The sequence below is a fragment of the Dipodomys merriami genome, unplaced genomic scaffold, assembly GCF_024711535.1.
Source record: "Dipodomys merriami isolate MVZ:Mamm:240054 unplaced genomic scaffold, mDipMer1.0.p SCAF_3, whole genome shotgun sequence".
NCBI lineage: Eukaryota > Metazoa > Chordata > Mammalia > Rodentia > Heteromyidae > Dipodomys > Dipodomys merriami.
Genome location: NW_027204492.1, coordinates 85613502 through 85641101, shown reverse-complemented (window position 1 = coordinate 85641101; position 27600 = coordinate 85613502). Strand labels below are relative to the sequence as shown.

General features: G+C 42.0%; 2 protein-coding genes across 4 annotated transcripts; one reads left to right on the top strand and one right to left on the bottom strand.

The window, feature by feature from the left end:
* The first annotated feature begins 8326 nt into the window (after positions 1 to 8326).
* Positions 8327 to 10974, top strand: Spaca5 (sperm acrosome associated 5). The gene is made up of 4 exons (XM_070039376.1): positions 8327 to 8521; positions 9166 to 9324; positions 10684 to 10762; positions 10872 to 10974. Exons 1-4 carry the CDS (start codon positions 8365 to 8367, stop codon positions 10972 to 10974), a joined length of 498 nt encoding a protein of 165 aa, XP_069895477.1. The 5' UTR covers positions 8327 to 8364.
* A 1418-nt stretch (positions 10975 to 12392) lies between these two features.
* LOC138840371 (zinc finger protein 182-like) lies at positions 12393 to 27290 on the bottom strand. Of its 3 annotated transcripts, none has more exons than XM_070040530.1 (5): positions 26862 to 27290; positions 26297 to 26480; positions 17380 to 17506; positions 17047 to 17142; positions 12393 to 15704 (listed from the first exon to the last, which is right to left on the bottom strand). In XM_070040530.1, exons 2-5 carry the CDS (start codon positions 26309 to 26311, stop codon positions 14011 to 14013), a joined length of 1932 nt encoding a protein of 643 aa, XP_069896631.1. In that variant the 5' UTR covers positions 26312 to 26480; positions 26862 to 27290; the 3' UTR covers positions 12393 to 14010. The 3 variants fall into 3 exon arrangements, with proteins under 3 accessions (XP_069896631.1, XP_069896628.1, XP_069896630.1); XM_070040527.1 differs by having other exon boundaries at positions 12393 to 15707; positions 26862 to 27289; XM_070040529.1 differs by lacking the exons at positions 26297 to 26480; positions 26862 to 27290 and having other exon boundaries at positions 12393 to 15707; positions 17380 to 17518.
* Between the last annotated feature and the right edge of the window lie 310 nt (positions 27291 to 27600).

Here is a 27600-nt window from a genome sequence, read left to right as displayed (position 1 = left end):
CCCTCACCATCTTAAGTGTGATGAGTGCGCACATACACACACTTATGAAAAGGGGAGGATCTCTTTTAGAGTTGCTTGAAATTGAGATTTTCTTCTTTTTAATACTTTTTTATTGTAAAAGTACTGTACAGAGGGGTTACAGTTACATGAGTACATGAGCAAGGTAATGAATACATTTCCTATTGAAACTGAGATGTGTTGATGGTCAGCTCCAGAAATGTTTCTGAGCCAGGTGCCAGTGGCTCACACCTATAATCCTAGCTACTTAGGAGACTGAGATATGAGGATTGCTGTTCAAAGCCAGCCTAGGCAGGAAAGTCTGTGACACTCTTATCTCCAATTAATCACCAGAAAACTGACTGTAGCTCAAGTAGTAGAGCGCTCACCTTGAATTGAAGAGCTGAGGGACAGCACCCAGACCCAAAGTTCAAGCCTCATGATGGACAAAAAAAGAAGAAAGAAAGAAAAAAGAAATGTTTCTGAGGCACAGACTGCCCCTGAGAAGGCTGGGCATGTAGCTTAAGTGGTAGAGAGCTTGCATCAGATACACAAGGCCTTGTGTATACACAAGGTTCAGCCTCCAAGACCTAAGTAAATAGATAAAAATTTAAATAATTATTAAGAAGAAAAATCTGTCCTTCTGTTCACAGTATATATTCTCAAGTTCCTGCTGCAGAACCAAGACTCTGACTCTGTTCTGGGCATCATTTACCATCAGTTCTTAGAGGTACATCCACCTCAAACAGTGGCTTAAATGGAAGATTTCTTTGTAAAGGGAAATGGGAAGCTGACAGGTAAGTAGCCCCATTATGCAGTCCACACAATGTGGAAGTCTCACCCAAAAACCTCCACATGGTTGGGTCATAATTACAATCACTTTTTAAAAAAGTCAGTCATGGGGCCTGAACTCTGGGCCTGGGCGCTGTCCCTGAGCTCTTCAGCTCAAGGCTAGTGCTCTACCACTTGAGCCACAGCACCACTTCCAACTTTTTCTGCTTATGTGGTACTGAAGAATTGAACCCAGGGCCTTGTGCATGCAAGGCAAGCACTCTACCACTGAGCCATTTTCCCAGCCTAATTAAAATCACTTTTAAGATAATATCCTCTTTTTTTTTTTTTTTTTGCCCGTCATGGGGCCTGAACTCTGGGCCTGGGCGCTGTCCCTCAGCTCTTCAGCTCAAGGCTAGTGCTCTACCACTTGAGCCACAGCCCCACTTCCAGCTTTTTTTGCTTATGTGGTACTGAGGAATCGAACCCAGGGCCTCATGCATGCAAGGCAAGCACTCTACCATTTAGTCACCTTCCCAGCCCCGATAATAGCTTATTTTTATTAGCATATAGTATACAAAGGGTTTTCATTGTGGTATTTACTTATATGCACATTCACTTCCCCATTATTCCCCAACATACAACTCATTAACCAAGGACATTATATGTACATATGGAAATGTCATGATGAAGTCCCCTAGGTACAATTTAATACATGCCAATTTTGAGAACAAAGTCTGTAAATTGTTAGAGCTGAGGGGTATGTTACTTCTGCCAGCCCTATTTTCCAGCCCAGCATCCACTTTCCAGAGAAGTAGACAAGCCCAAAAAGATAAAGAGAATTCAAGAAACAGAGTTTTGTTACCCTTGTTACTTCCAGATATTGGGGCCATCTTTCTTCAGCCAGTGAGGAAGATTTTCCTTATCTCCAAGAGGATGCTCAAAGTGCGTTTTGTTCACCACTCAGTCTCTTGGGTTTTTTTTTGTTTTGTTTTTTTTTTGTCGGTCGTTGGGCTTGAACTCTGGGCCTGGGCGCTGTCCCTCAGCTCTTCAGCTCAAGGCGAGCGCTCTACCACTTGAGCTACAGCGCCACTTCCGGTTTTCTGGTGGTTTATTGGAGATAGGAGTCTCACGGTCTCTCCTGCCTGGGCTGGCTTTGAACCGCGATCCTCAGATCTCAGCCTCCTGAGTAGCTAGGATTACAGGCGTGAGCCACCAGCGCCCGGCCAGTCTCTTGTTTTTCTTCACACTGTGGTCTCAATGTCAGGTCTTCCAAATTTCACAGGTTGAAATTTTAATTCTCAATGCAATGGTATTAGGAGGTGGGGCATTGGGAGGTGATTAATTCATGGTCGTGGGTTAGTGCCTTTACAAAAGTGGCCCCAAGGTCAGGTGTGGTGACACACAATTCTATAATCCCAGCACTCAGGGGAGGCTGTGGCAGAAAAACTGTGAGTTAAGGCCATCCAGAGACCTAATCTCAAAATAGATAGATAGGTAGGTAGGTAGGTAGAGATAGATAGATAGATAGATAGATAGATAGATAGATAGATAGATAGATAGACAGATAGATAGATAGATAAACAGACAGACAGACTCAGGTGGCTGAGATTTGAGGATTGGGGGTCGAAGCCAGTCCAGGCAGTAAAGTCTACAAGACTCTTATGTCCCATTAACCACCAAAAAATGGGAAGTTGTGTTGTGGCTCAAGTGGTAGATATCCAGAATTGAGCAAGAAAGCTAAAGGATAGGACAGTACTCAGGCTCTGAGTTCAAGCCCCAGTACTGTCTCCAAAAAATGAATAACTAAAAATATAGAGACTCTATAAAGTTCATCTGCCCCTTCTACTATGTGGGGACACAGTGAATATGCCATGTATGAACCAGAAACTGAGTCCTCACTAGATATCAAATATATTGGCATCTCAGAATTCTCAGCCTCCTGTGTGGGAAATAAATTTCTATTGTTTATAATATATTTGGTTTATGACATTTTGTTACAGCAGCCCAGATGGACTAAGACATTTAATGACTTGCTATACTTAGAGAATTAGCTTAGTGGGAAGAAAATGCCCTACAAAGAAGTGGCACTGTGGCTCAAGTGGTAGAGTGCTCGCCTTGAGCTGAAGAGCTCAGTGACAGTGCCCAGGCCCAGAGTTCAAGCCCCATGACCAACACAAAAAAAGAAAATGCTCTACAAAATTTGGACTTGAATTGTATTTCCTTATCCATTGAATAGCTAGATGTTTTTAAGTAAGTTACCTAATATATCTCTCAGTCTCAAGTCTTATATGCAAAATAAGCTGTGATCTTCTAAGGCTTGCATTTCGAAATTTTTGGTGCCAGTCCTTGGACTTGAACTCAAGGTCTAGGTATTGTCCCTGAACTTTTTTTTTTTTTTTAGTCGTGGAGCTTGAACTCTGAGCTTGGGTGCTATCCTTCAGCTCTTCAGCTCAAGGAGAGCACTCTACCGCTTGAGCCACAGCACCACTTCCGGTTTTCTAGTGGTTTATTGGAGATAAGAGTCTCACAGACTTTCCTGCCCAGGCTGGCTTTGAACCTCGATCCTCAGATCTCAGCCTCCTGAGTAGCTAGGATTACAGGCGTGAGCCACCAGCTCCCGGCTTTCCCTGAGCTTTTTTTGCCCAAGGCTAGCACCCTATCACTTCTGGCTCCACTGGCACCACTTCAGCTCTACTTCTGGCTTTTTGCTGGTTAACTGGAGATTAGAGTTTCATAAACTTTCCTGTTCCAGCTGGCTTTGAACCATAATTCTCATATCTTAACCTCCTGATTAGCTAAGATTACAGTCATGAGCCACCACTGCCTGGTTCATTTTGAACATTTTAAACAATTTCAAATTCCAAGTCTCATATTCACTGAGTTCTCATACTTAGGAACTATGGCTTAAGTCTTGTTGACCTGTTCTCAGCACATAGGGATCTGGCAGAAATTCTCTAACAGGAGTACATGACCAGATTCTGGCCTGGCTAACCCATTCAACAATGGAAAAGAAACGTCAGAGCCCTAAGTTTTGGAAGTTTCCCAGTCTAGAAGTGAGGCATAGGAATTTAGTATTGTTTAACCAACTGAATCAGTTGGTTAAACAAGCAGAAAAGAAATTTAATTAGAAATTTCCAATAATCTCAGCCCTGAACAGCATAGAAACATAGATGAGAGAGGCTAGACCTGTAATCCCAGCACTTGAGGGGTTCTAACAAATGAGAACTGTCTAAATAGAGAATGAGAGGAAGAACGAGAGCAAAGGGAGACAGACAGAGAGAATGAGTACAATTCTTGGCCAGGTCAGTGTACTAAAAACTCAAGCACTATGGACATTATTTAATAAGAATCCATCAAGGAGCTGGGTTCAAGTGGGTCAAGTATCTAATCCTAGCTACACAAGAGGCTGAGATCTAAGGATTGTGGTTCAAAGCCAGCCTGGGCAGGAAAGTCCATGAGTCCATGAGATTCTTATCTCCAATTAACCACCAAAAAGCTAGAAGTAGAGTGTAGCTCTAGTGGTGGAGCACTAGTCTGGAGCAAAAAAACTCTCAGGGACAGCAGCACCCAGGCTGAGTTTAAACCCTAGGTCAGGCACATACAACAATCCATCAATGGATTCATGAACATATTAAAACTGAACTATCTACTTACTGGCCTTGGAAGAGTCAATGTCAAAGTCAGTAGGGCCCAGAGGCTAGGAAATAGTGTAATAATTTGAGGCCTATAAAATCTTCACATGATAAATCCTTCAATGGCCAACACAATTGAGGGAGACATGGAACTAATAAATTTGAAGGGTGATGAAGTCTTCAAAATTGATTATGGCAATAGTTTTATACAACTATACAAAAATTACAATTGCTGGACTCCCAGTGGCTACATAGCTACATAGGAAGCCAAGATCTGAGGATGCTAGTTCAAAGCCAACCCAGGCATGAAAGTCTGTGAAATACATATCTCCAATTAAACATCAAAAAGCTGGAAGTAGCACAGGGAGCTGGTGGCTCAAGCCTGTAATCCTAGCTATTCAGGAAGCTGAGATCTGAGGACCATGGTTCAAAGCCAGCCAGGGCAGGAAATTCCATCTCCAATAAACCACCAGAAAACCAGTGCTATGGCTCAAGAGGTAGAGCACTAGCTTTGAGCTGAATTGCTGAGGGATAGCGCTCAGGCCCAGACCCAAAAAAAAAAAAAAAAAAAAAAAAAGCTGGAAGTGGAGCTGTGGCACAAGTGGCAGGGCCCTATACTTGAGCAAAAAATTTCAAGCCCCAAGCCCAGCACCAAAGCAAGCAAACAACAACAATCCCCCCAACAACAACAACAACAACAAACACTGAATGAGTGACTTGTATGCTATGGGAATTGTGTCACATTGAAGATCTTACAAAGGCAAAAAGAAAACCCATCTTTCCCAAACTAAAAGAAGAAAACATGATAGAGAATAGTTATTTGGACCTTGAGGAAGTCTGTGAGATTGGCAGAGCCACAGAACAGAAGAAACCAAGGCTTTGCTGACTTTAGGTCAAGTACATCACTAACTTACCTCTGAGAGAATTCTCTAACCTCTTTTTTGGTGCCAGTCTTGAAGCTTGACCTCAGAGCCCAAGTGCTGTCCCTAACTTTTTTTTCCTCAATGCTAGTGCTCTACTGCTTGAGCAACGGTTCCACTTCTGGCTTTTATTTTGGTGGTTAATTGAAGTAAGTCTCACAGACTTTCTTTTCCCAATTAGCTTCAAACCAAGATCCTCAGATCTTAGCCTCCTGAATAGCTAGTATTACAGGTATAAATCACCAGCATCTAGCCTAACCTAGCCTACCACCATTGGAATTTGGGTATTTGTAGTGGTGTTGGTCTGTGTATCCATCCAAATCCTGAACAACACATCAGACTTTTCTATCTTGGCTAATGTGAGTATCTGTCAATAAATGGAACAGGAAACAGGTAAGGATGGTTAATAATGGGGAATGAGAGGCAAAGAGAGGTGAAAGAGGACCATGAAATAAAGAGGAATGTACAGCAGACTGGAGTGAATGTGGGGAGATATAAAGGGAAGAGTAAAAGAAAAACTGTTATGGTTTGGATTTTAAATGCCCCCCCCCCCACACACAGCTCTTGTATTGAAGGCTTGGTCCTCAATACAGCTATGTTCAAAGTTGTGGCCTTTGGATCATGAGGACTCTGATATCATGAATGGATTAATTCTTTCATAGATGTATAATTTAAAGGTCTGTTGGGTGAAGGTGGTGGGACCTAGTTGGAGAAAGTAGGTTATTGTGTGCTCACACTCATTTTCTCTCTACCTGCCACCTGTGCTCCCTGAATGACATTAAGTGAGGAGCTTGGCCCTACCACAACCTCCCTACCATCCACCATGATGTTCTGCTTCTCACCACCACCCCAGGAAAAATGGAGCCAAGTGACCATGGACTGAATCCTCAGAAATGTCAGCCAGAAGAAATCCTTCCTCCTTATAAGTTGTTTTCTTCAGGTATTTTCTCATAGTGACACAGGCTGACACATGAATATGCACAAGATTTTGAACGAATTGGAAATTATGGCTGAGCTTGGGTATGTGATGGATCATGAGGCTAATCTAAGTGGGCAATAGGCAGGGAAAGGCAGTGACCATGCATGGAGCTGATGTGAGCACTCAGGATTAGAGTGGAAATGCATGATGGTTTGCGAGATACGAGAGAGAAGAAGGTAATTTAAAGGGAAGTAGGAGTGACTGAGGTCATGTGGGACATAAGAGGAAATGAAGATAAATGGGAATTGGTTAGAAATTGAGCAGGTTACCACAAGGAAGAAGGAAAATCATACAAAGTGAATGGGGTGATATTCGGTAGTGACCCAGGAAGGTGGGTGGTACTGGGATCCCAATAGGAATCAGCAGCTGTGAAGGAGCTGAAGAGCTCATGCATGGATGTGATGTTGAACAGAGAAGGAATGGAAGTAAAAGACAGAAGATAAGTACGTGTGGGGACTGTGACGTGAACAGAAAAGTGATGAAAGTCACATAGCACAAGGTGAGTAAGCAGGGAAACAGAACCCAAAGTGAGCAAAAGTGGTGGATTCAAGTCACAGTGTGACTGGATACAGTTACCAGACAGGAGGAGCAAGGACAAGAATCAGGAGTGGTCTTTGAGAGGGAAGAAGGTAACAAGGATTACCTTGGGAGTAGATTTATGTGAATGTGGTAATGAGAGGCTGCATGAATGCAAATGGACCTAATGAAGAGAAAATTGAGCAAGAATGGGGGTGACCAAGATAGAGTAAGTAAATATGGGTAACTTGAACTAGCATTGGAAGAATAATAAGAAACGGAGTTTCCAGGAAATGGGAGTGCTGAGGGGGAGGGCAGCGTTGGAGAGAACAGAGATTGCAAAGAAGAGAAAAGAGGAAGTGAATGGAGATGATGAGGTCAAGGCAGTAAAAAAAAATGCTGAAGGATGGGTCATAAGAGAGTGAATAGGAGTCATTTGCTGTAGTGTCAGGAAGAAGTCAAGGTAAAAGTAGGCAATGAGCCAGGGTGAACATGAAAGGGGAGAAGGAGTATAATGTGAGAAAATGTAGTAGTGATACCTAGAGGCTTAGGGAATTGAAAAGAAGTGCCCAGTCTGAGTGAACTGAAGTGGAGGCAGCTATGTGAACTGGGGATCAAAAGGGAGAAATAAGGATGAAGATGACACAAGAGTTGACTCTATGTGTGTTAGTGTGTGTGCACATACACACACATATATGCAACATGTCTGTTGTTAAATGTAGTATTACATAATAATATGCAATATGTAGCATGGATCAGGTTCCAGTAAACTGAAGTGGGACAGTGCAGTAAGTATAGGGAAGGGAGGGGCGTCAAGGATACATGCAGTAGTTTCAATATGTCCCCTCCAAAAGGCAAGTGCTTAGAAAATCCTCAGTGCAACACTGTTGGGAGGTGGGGCATTTGGGGGAGTTGTTCAGGTCATGAGAATTCCACATTTATGAATGAATGCGGATACACAAAGCCTTGCAGAAATGGGTTCATTTTCTTGTCCTTTGCCTTTTACCATATAAAAACAGCAAGAGAGCCCTCCTTGGATGTCAGTCATGGTTACATTCAGCAGAGCATGAGGACTCAGAAATAGTATTTTGCACAGTGGAGTGAATAGCATTGACCTGCCAGAAGGAGAAGGTTAGAAGCAATGAGGGTCACCATTAGAGGTGACCAAGTAGTAAAATGTGATTAGCGAGGATAGAGTTGGATAGTGTTTTAAAAAAATGCAGGGAAATGTGGGTCTAGTACTTGTCTTGCTTTCATATTCCCAATCCCTCTCTCCCTGCATCCTTGTCTGACATCTCTAGGTTCATCCCTCTCATTGTCTGCTTCCATATCTATGTTTGTGTCAATATTTTTCTTTTTATTGTGTCTGTCTCTTGGTCTTTAATAAATATGGTACTGGGGAGAATGATGAGTTGCCCAGATCGTTAGTTTCTGTGTTCCAAAATCTGTCACACAGGCCAATGCTCATAGAGCCTAGAATTTCAGAATGCCTCTCATTCCGAACATTACAGGGTGATCTGGAGCAAGGAGTCAGCTTGTGAGGCTTATGGGTATCATACTGCAGTCCTGGGATACTGTGATAGTGACCCTGATCACACTGATGATTGTTACTGTGGATGCCAAGATTTATGAACGCTGTGAAATAGCAAGGAAGCTGGAGAAAGCAGGTCTCAATGGCTACCGAGGCTATACTATTGGAGACTGTAAGATTCCAGTTGCCACATGTCCCATCTATATCCTCAAATAATTCACCACACTCAGATCTAGGCCTTCCTCCACAGTTCAGGGCATGATCTTTCAGTCTGGTGATAATGACTGACTTTTTTGTGTGTGTGCCTGTACTGGGGCTTGAACTCAGTGCTTAGGCTCTGGCCCTGAGCTTTTGTGCTTAAGGCTAGTGCTCTAACACTTGAGCCTCAGCTCCACTTCTGGCACCTTGGTGCTTAATTGGAGATAAGAATCTTACAGATTTTCCTGCCCAAGCTGGCTTCGAACTGCAATCCTCAAATCTCAGCCTCTTGAGTAGGTAAGATTACAGGTGTGAGCCACTGGCGCCCTTCAAATGACTGGTTTAACACAACACTAATGTTATCATCATTACAGCCTTTGTAATCATCCCTTTGATCTCTACAATCAACACCATCATTCTTAGTGCCATCATGAATACTATCACAACCACTACCAGTGATATTTTAAAAGAATTGCCAACATCCCCATTCCACCACCAAAACAAAATCGTCACCCTCACAACTAAGACCACAATCATTCCTGTCTTCATTCCCTTTATCATAGCCTTCCCTATTTGCAAATCCTATGCCAACCTCCTACCTCCTTTGTCCCTACCCAGGGTTATGCATGGCACACTATGAGAGTGGTTTTGACTCTGCCTTTGTGGACCACAACCCTGATGGCAGCAGTGATTATGGCATTTTCCAGCTGAACTCTGCCTGGTGGTGTGACAATGGCATCACACCTACCAGGAACCTCTGCCACATGGATTGTCGTGGTAAGACAACCCTGGGAATACATGGAAGACCTGAGTGGCTCTACACACCACACACAGAGGGCACTGTCATCTAAACAAACCTCCTAGAAAAGTAGAAAAGTGAACAGGAAAAGGCAAAAGTTACCTGGGCCATTAGAAACAGCATTCTATACTGAGTTGTCTAGGTCAGGAGAATACAGAGCCCTAAATATCGTCTAGAATGGAAGATGCAGTTTTCTGAGACTCAGGAAACAGGAAAATTAGCTCCATGTGAAGTAGAAGGAGAGACTGTTCTGATTTAGGGTTAAAGTTGTGTAGGCCTTGAAGGAAGAAGCAGATCTCTAGAAGTAGGAAAAGAAACTACCTCTGAGAAGAAATGAGAGAACTTTACAGGCAAAAGTGAGGTATTTTTGAGACAAAATAGAAGAGCAAATTGAAATTATTCAAGGATATACAAATTGGTGGTTGAAGTAGTCCAATACAGGCCAAAAATAGAAACAATGCTTATATGAGGCAAGTTCAAATGGAGACTGAGGTTGTCCAAGTCCTGTCAGCACAATAGAAAAGGTCACCCAGGAATGGCCATCAGTAGTTGAAGTTGACTAATAAGGGGTAAATTGAAAAGTGAGGCTTTTGAAAGGCTAGGTAAAACAAAGGTTAAGGCTGTTCAGTTTGAGACAGCATGGATATTGAAGTAGTTAATAAGGTTAAAATTATTTATACCTAGATAGCAATTAAGATTGCCCAGACCCTGAGCTCAATCTCCAGTATTGTGAAAAAATGCCTAGGACTGGTCTACATGATAGTTGAGATCATTAATAACTAGCCAAATAGCAGTTAAAAATCACCCTGTCCAACAAGCATAGCACTTAAGATCATGTAAAACTAGGCACCATAGTGGCTGAGGTTGAACAGGACTAGGCAATGTGGAGACTGAGGTCATCCAAAACCAATCAAATCTAGGATCTAACAACCCAGTATTTGAAATCACCAGGACAAACTGCTGTGGCAATTAAGTAATGCCAGTATTACTGTTTAGTAGCCAGCATTACAGTTTAGATAATTCATAACCAGATGAAAAAGTATAAAAATATCAGTTGAAATCATCTAGAGCTAGCCAGGATGGAGATTAAGGTTGTCTAGGAGCAGCCAATGAGGTATGTTGGTTACTCCAAACCAGCCAACGTGATAGTCAAGGTCAATAAGGAGCATCCACATGAGTTCAGCCCACATGGTGGTTGACAAGGAATGATGTCATCTACAATTAGCCAATGTAGCGGCTGAGGTTAGGCCCTGAAGAACCCAGAAACCTAGGGCCCTCTGTATGCTGTCCCCTGGTCACCAATTCACCAGATGACTTTTTCCCTTTTTTCTCCCCAGATTTACTCAATCGCCATCTATTGGATGACATCCTGTGTGCCAAGAGAGTTGTGAGTTCACATGACAGTATGAGAGCCTGGTAAATTCATGGGGATGGTCTGGACTCTGGACTGCCAGATATGGGGTGGTACTAATACCCCACCAGCTTGTCCATTTCACCCTCCCTCCCGCCCTCTCTCCATTTCTAGGAATTCTTGGATTCAGCACTGTTCTGGCCATGATTTATCTGAATGGCTCAAAGGGTGTGATTTGCATGCAAAATCTGACTCAAGAAAAGATTCTTGGGGATAAAGATTTGCTTTTCCTTTTTTTTTCAAACCTTTTGTACATTCAATAAAGGGTAATATCTACAAACAATGTAAGGCCATTGCTTGTCAGATCTCTGACTCTTCATTTTCCAATGCCTAAAAGTATCTCTATTTAATCAATTCCTCCATACCATCACACTCTGATATAGAGATACCAGCTGAAGCCAAGCATTGGTGGCTTATGCTTGTAATCCTAGTTACTTGGGATGCTGAGATTGGGAAGATTGCAATTCAAGGTGGTCATGGGTAGAAAAATTTGAGAGACCTATTCTCAATGGAGAGCAGGACATGATGGCATGTTTGGATAGTGGCCCACATGTGCATCTGGGCAGGAAATAAGGCTCTATCTCCAAAAAATAACCAGCAAAATCAGAGTTGTAGATCAGTAGTAAGAGCATCTACCTAGCAGTGTAAGTATCTCAGTTTAAGCCCTGCAAACTGCAAAAGAAGAAAAAGAAAAGGAAAAAAGAAAATATATGACTCACTTGGAGTAGGTGTTGGAGGAGACTACTGTAGTGATTAAGTGGACAAGTTCTCCTTGGTTCAAATACCACAGCTTCTCAAGGCTATGGTGCCTTAAAAATATCTTGAAAAATAGACCTTTGTGCCTCAATTTTCTCATCTGGGAAGTGAAAATATGATTGCATGGGATTATTGGCAGGATTAAATGAATTAATGTTTGTAAAGCACCTAAAGTGGTATAAAAGTCAGTTATAGGGTGTGGTGGTGAGTGTCTGTACAGTGCTTGGGAGACAGAGGTAGGAACATTGCAAATTTAAAGCCAATTTGGGCTATTTAGTGAGATCCTGTCTCAAAAACAGTGTCTCACACCTATAATACTATTTACTCAGGAGGCTGAGATCTGAGTCTTGGTTCAAAGCTAGCCCCGGCATGAAAACCTGTGAGATTCTTATCTCCAGTAAATTACCCCCCAAATAGCCAGAAGTAGAGCTGTTGCTCGAGTGATAGAACTCCAGCCTTGAGTAAAAGCTCAGGGACAGCACCCAGGTCCTAGGTTTGAGTCCAAGGACACCCGCTCACCAAAAAAAAAAAAAAAAAAAAAAAAAAGCGCCCTGCTGGTGGTTCACACCTGCAATCCTAGCTACTCAGAAGACTGAGATCTGAGGATTGATGGTCAAAGCCAGCCAGGCAGTAAAGTCTATGAGACGCTTATCTCCAATTAGCCCTCTAAAAGCCAGATGTGGAGCATGGCTCAAGTAGTAGAGCACTAGCCTCAAGCAACAAAGCTCAGGCTTTTTTGAATTCAGGGCTTCCAGACCCTGAATTCCAGCCCCAGTACCAGCACAAAAGTCACTTAGATGTTTCAATAGAGAGGGGTGGGCTACAAGGATAAGAAAACAAACTTCCCTCAAAAAGTTATCAGTCTCAGATGAGGTCACAACAGGGTCTTTATTTAAGACATACAGTCTCTTCAGGGGAGGACCACAATGGATTCAGGAAACTCAGTGGAAATTAGGAGTTTAAAATATTCCCATTCTCCCATGGCCTCTCACGGATTCCCATTCTCTCTGTTCCAACATCACCACGTACACAACCAAAATCCTAAATTGCAAATGACACAGACTGGGAATTTAGGCAAGGAGTTCAATAGACACACAAAGTACTCATTTCTTTTTACAGAATGTCCAGGTTTCAGTCAGGTGTCTTCAACATTAAGAATTTGAACTTGCCATTCTCTCTTTCCACTGAGCAGCCCCAATGGAAGTAGCCACTCCCAGGAGGAAGCAGCTTTGTAGTCTTTGCTTGGGCCAGGGTAGTGGCTACCCTCCTACTCACGACCTTGCTTTCACTGTTCCCCTCATCCAAAATAAGCCCAGATGATCACAGAAGTAGTCCAAGTCAAGTTTAAACCCCCTCCTTATGGTCAAGTCAATTTCCCCTGTGTTCTTCCCAACCAACATAGATGAACAAATTCTGTATCTCCCTTAAGGTCCATCGGGGGGAGAGGGGCATCCCTCTGGGGTGGTGACTTCTGAATGTGATAGTTATTCATCAAAAGTAGCAGAAATAAGCTCAGTCAGAAATGGGTCTTGTAAAAGCTTGTTAGGTAGCTTAGTTTATAGCTGTTCTGGGAAAGCTAAACTTTCAGAAAGGGGAAGATCCATGCACAGAAACAAAAATTTTGCCCACAGAACAAGTGGGGGGTAGAAACATTGACATGATTGCTGCTATTTGAGGAAACTAGATTTCATGTTGTCTTGACATTGATTTGATTCAGCATCTTTCTAATAATTTGGAACATTTATAAGCATATTTTCTCTCTTTCTCTCTCTCTCTCTCTCTCTCTCTCTCTCTCTCTCTCTCTCTCTCTTTCTCTCTCTCTCTCTCTGTCTCTCTGTCTCTCTGTCTCTCTGTCTCATATTGGGGCTTGAATTCAGAGCCTTTCACTCTCTTGCTTAGCTTTTGAGCTCAAAGCTGGAGCTCACCACTTGAGCCATACCTCCACTTCCAGCTTTTTGATGGTTAATTGGAGATAAGAATCTATTGGATTTGTCTTGCTGGGCTGCAAACCACGGTTCTCAAATCTCAGCCTCCTGAGTAGTTAGGATTACAGGCATGAAGCCACCAGCACCCAGCAAAGTACATTCTTCATTGTTGTTTCTTTAATCATTATCTTTAAATCTGTACACTTCATTAGTACTATTCCAAAAACCTCTTTTTCCCCTTGGAGATGGTACTTCCCATTATGGAAATGACAAAAATGTGGGTTCATAGTAGGATTTCTTTACTTTTTTCTGTAAGAGTTTGGTATTCAATTTGGAAACATATTTGGAAACATATTTCCCTTATATCATTTCCAAAAGACTGTGCTTCAATAGACTCGCAATACAAGTTCAGTACCACATTTTTACTTCAGGATGTTAGAACTTGCTATTCCTTCTGCCTGGAATGCTCTTCCCCCAGTATGGGTGGTGCTTCATTTTCAGGTCTAAGCTCCTCAGAAAAGCCTTCTGGGATTACCCTAGGTAAATAAAGCATGTTGTTTTCTTTGACTTTTCTAAGAAAGATTTTCTATTTTCAGTACTTTGGTTTCTATGCTCTCTGAGTTCTCTAGTGCATGTTGAACTGTGAACCCAGGAAGATTTCTCTCATATTCAGGGAAGTCATAGGGTTTCTCTCCTATGTGAGTTCTTTGATGTACAGTGAGTTTGGACTTCTCTCTGAAGGCTCTGTTACATTTGTCACATTTATAGGGTCTCTCTCCTGTATGAGTCCTTTGATGTATAATGAGATAAGATTTTTGGGAGAAAGCTTTCTCACACACATTACACTCATAGGGTTTCTCTCCTGTATGAACTCTCTGATGAATAATGAGGTATGATTTCTGGAAGAATGCTTTATCACATTCATTGCATTCATAGGATTTCTCAAATTTTTCTCTTGTATGAGCTCTCTGGTGTAGCATGAGATAGGACTTCCGGGAGAAGACTTTTCCACATACTGTACATCCATCAGTTTTTTCTCCTGTATGGATTCTCTGATGAGCACTGAGGCTCAGCTTAAGGGTAAAAGCTCGTCCACACTCTGAACACACATAAGGTTTCTCTCCTGTATGAATTCTTTGATGTCTGCGTAGAGTTGATTTCTCTCGGAAAGATTTGCCACATTCATTGCATTCAAAAGGTTTCTCTCCTGTGTGTGTTCTTTGGTGCACACTGAGATGTGCCTTTTGATTGAAGGCTCTTCCACATTCTGAACATTCATAGGGCTTCTCTCCTGTGTGAGTTCTCTGATGGATGATGAGCTTTGTCTTTTCTCGGAAGGCTTTACCACACTCATTGCACATATACGGTTTCTCTCCAGTATGAGTTCTTTGATGGATATTCAGGGTTGATTTTTCTCTGAAGTATTTGCCACAATCAGTGCATTCGAAAGGTTTTTCTCCTGTGTGTGTTCTCTGGTGCACACTGAGATGTGCTTTTTGGTTGAAGGTTTTCTCACAATCAGAACATTTATAAGGTTTCTCTCCTTTGTGAGTTCTTCGATGTATGATGAGATTTGTCTTCTCTTGGAAGGCGTTGCCACACTCATTGCATACATAGGGTTTCTCACCTGTATGAGTTCTTTGGTGTATATGTAATGTTGATTCCTCTCGGAAGGATTTGCCACATTCATTACACTCAAAGAGTTTATCTCCTGTGTGCACTGCCTGGTGTATACTGAAGAGTGCTGTCTTGTCAAAAGTTTCTCTGCATTCTGCCCATTTCTCTCCTATATGGGTGATCTGATGAACAATTAGGAGGGAGTTTGTGCTAAGGGTGATTCTACACTCGGGACATTCATAGGTTTTCTCTCCAGCTTGGGTCATATCATACTGAACAAAGTTCTGATTGTGACCTTTCCCATATGTATTACAGTCATGTGGTTGTGTGCCATCATTGATCTCATGCCTGCCATGAATTAAGAATTTGCCACATCTATTACATTCATAACATTCCTGAGCTGCAAAGCTCAGGCTATTAGAGCTGAGTAAGCCTACATTACCTTTGCAATTTTTCACACAGGAGTCATTCATATAAGGTGCATATCCTGAAGCAAGTCCCCATGGGCTCTGAGAAAGGGAATTTGCAAGTCCATCATAGTTCTGACTTCTCTTTTCAGTAACATTGTTCCAGAAAGTGGCTATAGCTTGCCTTGGGTATGTATTTTGGGTTTCCTGATGCTCCTCCAGCTGTCCTTCAACCTGCCCATCTTCTAGAAAGAAGAATAATAAACAATATTCTGTAAATACATGTTTCTCATAAGGAGGTCTCTGATAGAGTTGACTTTTATTTTCTTTTAGGTCTAGGTACCAGTCAAAAAGAAATTCCAAGCATGTTTCTCCCTTACACTCAGAGTTTGAAAGGGAAAATAAGTTGAAACAACAATTAGAACAGAAAGTAAACAATAAATATACATAACACAATTGCTTTAGGGAGAGTCAGGAATTGTTGGCTCATAGCTATAACCTTACTTACTGAAGTTTGCAGTTAAAAGCTAGCCCAAGCAAGGAAGTCCATGAGACTTTTTTTTTTTTTGGTTGGTCATGGGGCCTGACCTCTGGGCCTGGGCGCTGTTCCTCAGCTCTTCAGCTGTAGACTAGCACTCTATCACTTGAGCTTCAGCCCCACTTCCGGCTTTTTCTGCTTATGTGGTGCTAAGGAGTCGAACCGACGGCCTCATGCATGCAAGGCAAGCACTCTACCACTGGGCCACCTTCCCAGCAACTCCATGAGACTTTTATCTCTAATTAAGCACTAAAAAAACCAGAAGTGGAGCTGTGGCTAAAGTGATAGAACTCTACTCTTGAGCAAAAGAATCTCAGGGGCAGTACCCAAGCCCTGAATTCAAGCCCCAGGACTGGCACACATACACAAAAATAACTTTGTAGAGAGGATGTAAACAAGTTTAGGGAACTGTGAATTGGAAACGAATATTGGAAGAGTAGCAGATCCAGGATTTGGAGGGAGGGAGACTCAGAATGCAAAGGTGAACTTGAGGTAAATGAACAAAGAAACCCAAGGTCTCAACCACAGTGTAGTCTGTAGTTCCTCATCATCTCCTACCAAGATTAGCATGAGACAGCAGCTCATAAAATTAAACTCTGGAATTAGTATCAATAGTACATATCCTTTAAAGACAAATTTCTGATCCTTGAAAGATGAAGAAAGAAGAAAAAAGAAGAAAGATGAATTCCTGTGATTCTGGCTACATAGGAGGCTGAGATCTAAGGATCGAGGTTTGAAGCCAACCTGGGCAGGAAAGTCTATGAGACTCATTGCCAATTAATCAGCAAATATCCAGAAGTGGAGCCATAGTTCAAGTGGTAGAACCTTGACTTTGAGTGACAGAATGAAGCAAGATTGAGAAGCCCTGAGTTCAAGTCTAGTACTAGTATGCATGTACACACGCACATGTACATACCACACACACACACACACACACACACACACACACACACACACACACACACACACAACCAGAATAATGGCTAGGCCTCACAGACCCTCCCCCTAGGTCTTAATCTACTCATCTCCCAAATTGCTCTTCTTACCTGTACAACTTGAACTTGGAATTTCCCTCTTTATGATCCCAAGGACTGCCTCTTGCTCCAAAAAGGCAATCACTTCTGGTTTAGTAATAAGATACCCTGTAATAAGAAATGATACAATTTTTGTGTTGTCTGTGCAGCCTTCAGGACTTCAAAATAAGGTACCTTTTAATAAAGGTTCATGTCACATGGGGCATGAAAATACAAATTTCTATTCACTTTAAGAGGGAATAAGAATCTTAAGTCCCTAGAACATGAGGTCAAAGTATTAAAGCACTTTGGAGCTGGCAAGTTATTCTACTGGGAATACCAATGAATTATTCAGGCCATCCTCACCCACAGATACAAGATGACTATAATTCTCTAGCATCACATCTCTGTATAGGGTCTTCTGGGAAGTATCCAGTTGATTCCACTCTTCCTGGGTGAAGTCCACAGCTACATCCTCGAATGACACCGATCCCTGCAATTGCATATTTTTATTCAACCACTTTGATAAAAATTAAGGTGATGACATTTCCCCCCCAAATTAGTCTTAATTTAATGCTGCTTTCAAAAATGCATAACTAAATATTTGTGGAGTATAGTAGGATATGTCTCTCTCTCTCTCTCTCTCTCTCTCTCTCTCTCTCTCTCTCTCTCTCTCTCTCTCTCTCTCTCTCTCTCTCTCTCTCCCTCTCCCTCTCTCATTCTCTCTTCCCCCCTTTATCTCTCTCTGTATGTGATATGTGTGATTAGCCCAGGGTAACTGGAGTAATTATTTTAAGATAAAAGAGATAATCTTCAGAAAGGAGCTATCATTTAATCATTTCAAAAAGCCTTTCAAAAGGGCAGAGGGTATGGTTAAGTGGTAGAGCACCTGTCTAGCAAGTATGAGGTCCTGAGTTCAAAGCTCCAGTACTCGGAGAGAAAAAAGCTTTCTAAGGTACTAGTGTATAGCCAGTAGTATAATGCTTGAATAGTATCCATAGAACTCTAGGTTCAATCCCCAGCACTGCAAAAAAAAAAAAGCTTAAGTAAAGCAAAAACTTTTATATTGTTGAACCAAGTAGAATTCTTTCAAATCAATAATATAGATAATCCAATTAAAATTAGAAAATTATTTCATTAGATAATTTCATGAAAAGGATATCTGGATTGTGAATGAACATGTGAAAATATTTTCTACATCCTTGGTTATCAGGGAAATGCAGAAAAGTTAACAATCCTGGAAGTGGAGCTGTGGTTCAAATGATAAGAGTCCCAGCCTTGAGCAAAAAAGCTAAGTGTGTGTGTGTATGTATGTGTGTGTGTGTGAGCCCCCCCCCCCCACGACTAACAAGCCAAATGTTGGCAGAAGCGTGGAACTACTAGAATTTTCATGTATTGTTGATGGGAGTAAAATAGTACAGATACTTTAGGAGATAGCTTGACAGAATTTACTAAACCTGAAAATATTCAACATAGGACAGAGTGACTCAATCCCAGGTGTATATATCTAATTAAAATGCTACACACATATGTCCACAAAGACATGTACAAGAATATTCATAGATTTGTTATTTGTAATAGGTGAAATGTAAAGATCAGCAGTGGAATAGATGAACAACTGTGATACTTTTTTCTGCTGGTCCTGGGGCTTGATCTTGGAGCCTGGGAAGTATAACTTTGCTTTTTTGCTTAAGGTTAGTGCTCTACCACTTGAACCATAACTCTACTTCTGGCTTTTTGGTGGTTAATTGGAGACAAAAGTGTCACTGATTTTTCTTGCCTGGGCTGGCTTGAAACCATAATCCTCAGATATCAACCTTCTGAGTAGCTATGATTACAGTCATCAGCCATTGGTACCCAGCTGTGATATATTCTTTGGTAGTATGGGGGTCTGAACTCAGAGCCCTTCATTCCTTGGCTTGCTTGCTCAGCTGTACCTCTACCACTTGAACCAGGCCTCCCACCTGGTTTTTTGCTGGTTGTTTTTAGAGAGGAAGTCTCACAGACTTTACTGCCTGAACTGGCTTCAAATCTAAAACTTCTAGATCTCAGCCTCCTGAGCAGCTAGGGTTATAGGTATGAGCCAACAGGAGCCAGCTTGTGCTACACAATGGAATAGTAAACAGTGATTTAAAAGAGAGCAAACTACCTATACATGAAGTAACAAAGATTAGTGTTAAAAATCATTATGCGGGGGTTAGGAGTGGTAAACATTTGCCTTGCATGTGCTAGGCCCTGGTTTCCATCCCTAACACCACAAAACAATATGAGTGAATGAAATGAGACTCAAAAGAATAATAACAGATGATTCTGTTTAAATGATAGATTCAAGAAGAGACAACAATCTATGATAATAGAAATCAGAACATGGTTACCCAAAACTCAAGAGATGTGACTAGAAGAGGCTTCTGCGTGGTGTGTAATTTCCTCCTTTGTGCTTCAGGTAAGGGTTGCACAGGTGTTTCCATAGGCCTGTACGTTTTATATGCTTTTTCTCTGTATACTATGTTTCAATCTACCTCAAGTCTACCCCCAAAGATTTTTAATCAGAAGAATATATCCATAAAAGGTTTAAGAAATGTCAAGGTATATTTTTACATTACCACAGGGGGGAAAAGCAGTATATGTGAAAGAACAATTCACCAAACAAATATAAAAGAAAAAAGATAAAAGAAAAAAAATTAAAAGCTGCTCAACCACATTGATAAGAAAATAAAAACAAACAACCAAAATGAGATATTTTCAATAATAAAACTACAAAGCTTAAAACTGTGACAAGAGGACTCAAAGGTGTATTTTAATTCACTAGTGGATATGTCAACTTACATTAACATTTCAAAAGGCAATGCCTATGAAAGTACAAAGCAAGATGAATTTTGAACTAGGTATTTTAGAAATGCTCATCTCTATACACAATGATAGATCCAGAGATATTGCTAAATACTGTAACAGAAATTATACAACGGTCCTTCAATATGAATCTCATTAATCATGGTACAAGCATACAAAAAAACAAATTCAGTTGTTAAAATACTGCAATGTGGCCAGGCACCAGTGGCTCATGCTTGTAATCCTAGCTACTTAGAAGGCTGAGATTTAAGAATCATGGTTTGAAGCCAGCCCAGACAAACAAATTTGAGACACTCTGATTTCCAAATAATCAGCAAAAAGCCAAAAATGGAGGTGTCCCTTAAGAGGTAGGGAGCCAGCTGTGAATGAAAGAGTCAAGCCAAGAGCGTGAGGCCTGGAGTTCAAGCCCCAGTATACACAGAAAAATGTGTTCAATCTTTAGTACTACAAACATACACACACACACACACACACACACACACACACACACACACACACACACACACACACACACACACACACACACACACACACACACACACACAGCTTGACAGCTGGATATGGTGGCATACTTGTAATCCCAGCTACTCAGGAGGTGAAGACAGGAGGACTGAGGTTGAAAGCTAGCATAGGAAAAGGTTAGCAAGAGCCTATCACAAAATACACCAGTGGTTTGAGCCTAGCTACTCAGAGTATAGGATGACACCTGGAGAATCAAGGTTCAAATTCAGCCTTGGAAGAAAAGCCTGAAAGACTCCATTTGCAATTAACTGACACAAAGCCAAGCTGGAGGGATGGCTCAACTAGTAGAGCACAAGCACGAGCAAAACACCAAGCAAGAGCATGAGGCCTTGAGTTCAAGCCCCAATTCTGGCACACACACAAGAAAATTGCTGGTATAATAGTATATACCAATGGTCTCAGTTATTGGGAGGCAGAGATAGGACAATCAAGGTCCAAAGCCAGGCAGGGAAAGTTGACTTAAAACCTCATCTGTAGCAAGTAGAGCTGTAGCTCAATTGGTAGAGCACAAGCCTTGAGGAAGAAAGCTCAGAGACTGCCCAGGCTCTGAGTTCAAGCTCCAGGACAGACAGACAGACAGACAGACACACACACACACACACACGCACACACACACACACACACACCATCTGTAAAACAAGATAAAAGAACAAAAGGGGTATGTCTCAAGTAGTAGACCATATGCCTAAGAAGCACAAGGACCTGAATTCAATCCCTAGTACTACATACATGCACACACACAGACACACATACAATCTCTATGTGGCTAGGCATGGTTGCACATGCCTATCTCCCTAGCTACTTGTGAGGATTGTGGCTCAAGGTCAGCCTGGGCAGTGACAGCCCTGTCTCAAAAACAAGCTGAGTGGGAAGTGGCGCTGTGGCTCAAGTGGTAGAGCACTTGCCTTGAGCTGAAGAGCTGAGGGAAATGTACCTAGGCCCAGAGTTCAAGCCCTGCGACCAACCAAAAAAAAAAAAGCTGAGTGTGCTTAGCACATTCGTCTGGTCTAAGCTATTTAGGAGATATAGGTAGGAGGATCACAGCTTAGGCTAGCCTTGGCAAAAGTATTAGATTCCATCTAGAAAACAAACTAAAAGCCAAAAGATTGGGGGTGTGGCTCAAATGTTATAGTGCCTTCCTTGCTAGCATGAAACTCTTGAGTTCAATATCTTTGTGAGGCAGGTGCATAATTATCATCCCAGCTTGAAGGAGACTGAGGCAGGGGGATCGTGAGTTTGAGGCCAGCCTGGACTACATATCCAGATCCTATCTCAAAAATCAAACAAGGAGCCAAGCTCAGAGAGACAAATGATGCATATTTTCTCTCATATGTGGAAGTTAGAGCAAAAATACACTGGGACATAATAAATTATATAGGACTCTAGGCATTCACACACAGTGAGACCAAAGGAGGCTACTCTTAGAGGACAAAAGAGTAATGCCTCTGTGCACCTATCATATAAAAATAATATTTTTTGAAATGAAAATATGAACAAACAAAGGAGCAAGATACAATGGCTCAAGCCTGTAATCCTAGTTGCTTGGGAGGCAGAGATCTGGGAATTTCAGTTCAAAGCTAGCCTGGCCATAAAAGTTGGCAAGAGTCCATCTTAACCAATGACAAAGGAAGAACAAGTAGCATAACAGCCCAAACTATTCCAGTCACTAAGCAAGACTCTACCTTGTAAATATCCAAAACAAAAAGAGGCTGGAGATGTGGCTCAAGTGGTAGAGAGCCTGACTAGCAAATAAAAGGCTCTGAGTTCAATCCCTAGTACAGTCAAAAACAAAAACAAAACAAAAAAAGGAGCCAGGGGCTGATGGTTCATGCCTGTTATACTAGGTGCTTGAAAAGTAGATACTGAGATGATCTCAATTCAAGGGCAACCTGGGCAAAATGTTTGAGAGATCCCCATTTCAACAATAAAAGCTGGGCATGGTGGCACGTGTCTTATACTGGTAAGTGTAAATAGGAGGTTTATGGTCTAGGCCAGCCCAGAAAAAAAAAAAACACAAGACTATCTCTCCCCTCTAAAAATCCCACAGAGGCTTAGCTCAAGCACTTTAGAACCTGGCTAGCAAGTGCTAAGTCCTGAATTCAAACTCCAGTATCACACAAAAAAGGATGGGCATAGTGGTACATGTCTGTAGCCCAGCTATGTGGGACATGGAGGTAGGAGAATCATGGTTGGAGGTTGGCCCAGGCAAAAAGCACAGGACTCTATCTAAAAAGTAACTAAAGATAAACCTGATACTGGTGGCTCATACCTGTAATCTTAGCTACTCTAGAAGCTGAGATTTGAGAATCATGGTCCAAAGTCATCCTGGGCAAGAATGTTTGTGAAACTTTTATCTTCAATTAACCATCAAAAAGCCAGAAGCAGAAGTGGGGCTCAAGTGTGAGAGGATTATCCCCCCCACACTTTATGTTGGGTGTGGGTCTTGAACTCAGGGCCTGGGTGCTGTCTCTGAGCTCTTTTGCTCAATTCTAGTGCTCTACAACTTTGAGGCACAGCACCACATCCAGTTTTCTGGTAGTTAACTGGAGATATGAGTCTCATGGACTTTCTTACCTGGGCTGACTTTGAACCACTATCCTCAGATCTCAGCCTCCTGAGTAGCTAGGATTGGAGGCATACGCCACAAGTGCGTGGTGATATTTTTTGTGTATGTGACCCATCACATAAGGGGAAGTGTAGCTTTTCCATTTGTTGCATCATGTCCATAAAACAAGTTTCAAATTTGTGAGCTTTTTGGATTTAAGTTTAGGGCAATGTATACTACTATTATACTTATTCTGTTATGAAAAAGCAGAGTTGGAAAACAGCTTTAACTAGTGAGCAAGTTATAGCAAAAGGAAGACTTACGTAAACTATGCTTTAGAAGTATACGTAAATATGGGCTTGGAAGGTAACTCGGGTAGAGTGCTTGCTTTGCATGCATGAGGCCCTGGGTTCGATTCCTCAGCACCACATAAGCAGAAAAAGCTGGAAGTGGCGCTGTGGCTCAATAGACACTAACATTGAGCTGAAGAGCTGAGGGACAGTGCCCAGGCCCAGAGTTCAGGCCTCAAAACCAACAAAAATAAATAAATAAATAAATAAAAATTTAAAAAAGAAGCATAAGTAAATATAAAGTGAAAGAACAAAGGCAAGAGAGATGTATAGGCAAAAAGTAGCCAAATTCACATTAAAACTGGTTATCTGGAATGATTCAAGATTGTGTCTCTTTTTAGTTTTATTTATTATTTTTCTTTTTTGTGTCAGTACTTGGACTTGGACTCAGGACCGGGCACTGTTTGTGAGCTTCAAGGCTCTACCACTTGAGCCACAGTACCACTTCTGGCTTTTTCTGTAGTATATTAGAGAGAAGTGTCTCAATTACTTTTCTGCCCAGGCTAGTTTCAAACCATAACTCTCAGATCTCAGCCTCCTGGGTCACTAGGATTACAAGCCTTGGGGCTGAGATGAGGATCACAGTTTGAAGCCAGCCCAGGCAGAAAAGTCTGTGAGACTCTTATCTCCAATAAGTTACTCAGAAAAAGCCAGAATTGGTAGTGTGGTTCAAGTGGTACAGTGCCAGCCCTGAACACAAAGAGGCTCAGGGATATTGCCCAGGCCCTGATTTCAAGCCCCAAGATCAGAAAAAAAAAATGGAAAGAAGGAAAAAGGAAGGGAGAGAGAGAAAGAGGGAGGGAAGGAGGAAAAAAATGATATATTTTTTGGTGTGGTGCTGGTGATGAAACCCAGAGGCCTTCCCATGCTAGACAATGCTCTACCACTGAGCTATACTACCAGCCCTTGGTTTATTGAGATGGAGTTTCATTAGGTAGCCTTGGCTGGCCTCCAACTCCCAATCCTCCTGCCCCTGCCTCTGGAGTGCTAGGACCACAACATATTCTACCATTGCTAGCCAGAGAGCTTGAATTTTTTAGTACCATTTCTATCTCACTTCTGAAACAAAATGATGAAATAGTCTAAACTTTTAAAAGAAAGGTAAGAAGAAGAAAAGAACTGAAAATGGACAAACACACATATGAATTCGGAACTTAAGAACAAAAGCAGCCCTGTGCATTTCTCAGGCTGTACTGAAATTGGAGATGAGAACTACAAATGTGTCAGTAAGGAAATGGAAGGCTATGAGGTTTACTGAGTCTTCCAGCCTTTCAAGATTTTTATCCCTGTGTGAGCCAGATCACAAGAAATGTTGGCGTAGGCATGGCTATGGTTGTATGAAGAATCACAACTCTTTAGTTCTACACTGGCATCGACACCTTTGGCTGACACACCTGTAATCCTACCTACTCAGGAGGCTGAGATATGAGGATCATGGTTCAAAGCCAGTCTGGGCAGGAAAGCCCATGAAACACTTTTCTCTAATTAACCACCTAAAAAACAGAAGTGTAGTTGTGGCTCAAAGTGGTAAAACAGTAACCTTGAGTGGAAAAGCTCAGGGACAGCATCCAGGCCCTGAGTTCAAGCCCTACGATCAAAGGGCGAAAATAGATATTTTATATCACAGCTGAGCAATTCTAGCCCTGTATTTCCCACAGGATTGCTGATGGGGAATTGGATGACCCATCAGAAAAGTAGCTGATCAATTTCAGGAAATCTTTGCTTTGGAAAAAGTGCTCACTTAAAAAAATATAAATGTGTTGTTATCATTAAAGTGTTGTACAGAGGGGTTACTATTTCATAAGTCAGGTAATGAGTACATTTCTTTTTTTTGGACAATGTGGCCTCTTCCTTTCCCACATGTTCACTTTCTCTAAATGAGATAAATAAATCAAGTGTGTTTCCTTTCTTTTATGAAGTTGCTTTTATAAGTCTCAGAAAAGTAACCACAGCTCAATATATGGAGACTCCTATAATCTATATATATTTCAACCTTGACTTGGTCTTACTTTACTTCCTCAAACCTTATTTTGTATGGTTTTTTGTTATTGTTCTTGTTTCATGTTTATAGTTATTTTTAGGGAGGAGAATTTGGAGACAGGGTCTTTCTTTTTTTTGGGGGGGGGTCCGGTTGTGGGGCCTGAACTCTGGGCCTGAGCACTGTCCCTCTGCTCTTCAGCTCAAGGCTAGCGCTCTACCACTTGAGCCACAGCGCCACTTCCGGCTTTTTTCTTTTTGCTTATGTGGTGCTGAGGAATCGAACCCAGGGCCTCAGGCATGCAAGTCAAGCACTCTACCACTGAGCCACCTTCCCAGCCCTCGGCAGGTCTTTCTATGTAGCACGAGCTGGCTTGGAACTCTTAATCCTCCTGAGTTTCTGAGTTCTAGGATTACAAATGTGTGCTATCATGTGAGGTACTGTATGTATGCATACCTGTACAATTTATAGTATCAATAAATACAAAGCTGGGCAGTAGTGTCTCTTGCCTGTAATCCTAGCCATTCAGGGGGCTGAGCTCTAAGGATCATGGTTTGAAGCCAGTCTTGTCTGGAAAGCCTGAGATTCCTATCTCTAACCACCAAAAGGCCAGAAGTGGATCTGTGGCTTAAGCACCAGCATTGATCAAGAAAAAAAAAACAAAACAACAACTAAGGGACAGCACCCAAGCCCTGAGTTCAAGCCTTAGTATCAGCACACACAAAAATAATGCAGTAACACGAAATTTATATTTAAGGCATATCACGTATATAGTAGGCATTGTCTTAAACACTTATCTTAACTCAATTGATCTCTAAAATAACCATGCAAGGTAGGTAGCATCACCATCATCATCGTCATCATCATAGTTAGGGAAATTAAGGCACAGAGGTACTAGACTTTACTAAACATTGTATAGCTGTTAAGATGTAAAGCTTAGGATACGGTGGTCTTAATTCTTGTACATCATTGCCTTCTTGTTTCTATACATTCTAACATGGGGAAGGGGAGGTGGGTGAGATACAAGTAATAACTTACCCAGAACTCAGTCATGTCTGACTGTGGTGAAGGGAAGGCAAAGGCCTAAAAAGGCAGAACTGTTGAAAGGGAGGAGAAGAAAGGAGAAGAGCTGCAGATGGCAAGGAGTGCCCAGACTGAAAGTTCACCAGATCACCAGGCCAGAAATCCACACATGCCAGCTGGTAAAATGGCCACGCTTTAGCTAAGAAAAAAGGGAAAGGACATTTGTTTTCCCCCACAGATCCCCATCACCCAACAACACATTTTTATCATGGACCTCATAAGCCATTCTACATCCCCCACCAGATTCCCCATCGCTGACTCAGAATCCCCACCCCCTGCCACCCTATATATTCCCCAGAGCTCCTTCTGCCATCATTTATACTACAAACTCCATCATTCAATCTATAGATCCGCTCATCATCCCCCCCCCAAATACTTCCATCATTCACCCCATACACAACTCCTCGGTTACAGACTTCACTGACCCCCATGTCTCGTCCCACAGACCCCCACCAGCCCACGTACAGCTCCATCCTCAGACTCTCATTACTCAGCTCCGAGCCCCTCCCCAAGTACTCACCCTGTAAATTCGTGTCTTAAAAAAAAATCCACACTCGAAATCCCTGTCACTCCGCCCCACAGAGTACCAGCCCTCTCACTTCCGCTCTGAGTGAACTCTGCCCTCCTTCATCCCTAGCTCCGAATTCTTATTCTGGCAAAGTCTCCTTCAATGTTTCCAAAATCAGTCCTAACTTCCTGCGATAGCCACTTTTTCGCCCTTTATCCCGCCTCGGTTACTGTCAGTCACTATATTTGCTCATGCGCAGTAGCCCTTCCTGAAGCCATTCATGCTGGCAGCTTAAATTATTTTGATTACCACAATGATTGTATTTGGGGGGCAAAAAAATGGCCGCGTTAATAAGCCGACTTTCCCTGGGAGCAGACATCTTTACAGCTTTTACAGTTCCGTACAAAGGAGAAGTCTGCCTTTTCAACTTTAGAAGAGATGAAATTTCGAGAGGCATTAAAAACAAAACTTGGCGCTAAGACTAGGGACTCGGGTGCCAAAGCTGGCTAATTATGGTTTTTGTTCTGCAAATCGAGAGTTAAGGACCACCCCCTCCCTCCGCAGGGAGGGGGAGGCTGGAATGGTACAATCCTCCCTGGTAACTATTCAGGAAGGAAGGAATCGCAGCAGAGAACAATCCATTTCTCTACCGACCAATGCCTCTTTGGAGATAAGGAGGATATTTAGAGCCGATGGTCTTCTTAAGAAAATATCACTTGCGAGCCAAATACGGCTTGAAGAAGGTCCGGGT

What these genes read in the sequence shown, in the direction of transcription:
- LOC138840371 (XM_070040527.1), bottom strand. An exon ending in TAGTCATCTTGTATCTGTGG is followed by an intron (nt 17,143 to 17,379) that starts GTGAGGATGGCC and finishes TTCTTATTACAG; the next exon opens with GGTATCTTATTACTAAACCA. An exon ending in TCCAAGTTCAAGTTGTACAG is followed by an intron (nt 15,708 to 17,046) that starts GTAAGAAGAGCA and finishes TCTTCTTTCTAG; the next exon opens with AAGATGGGCAGGTTGAAGGA.
- Spaca5 (XM_070039376.1), top strand. Translation starts at nt 8,365, where the DNA reads ATGGGTATCATACTGCAGTCCTGGGATACTGTGATAGTGACCCTGATC. An exon ending in AGGCTATACTATTGGAGACT is followed by an intron (nt 8,522 to 9,165) that starts GTAAGATTCCAG and finishes GTCCCTACCCAG; the next exon opens with GGTTATGCATGGCACACTAT. An exon ending in CATGACAGTATGAGAGCCTG is followed by an intron (nt 10,763 to 10,871) that starts GTAAATTCATGG and finishes CTCCATTTCTAG; the next exon opens with GAATTCTTGGATTCAGCACT.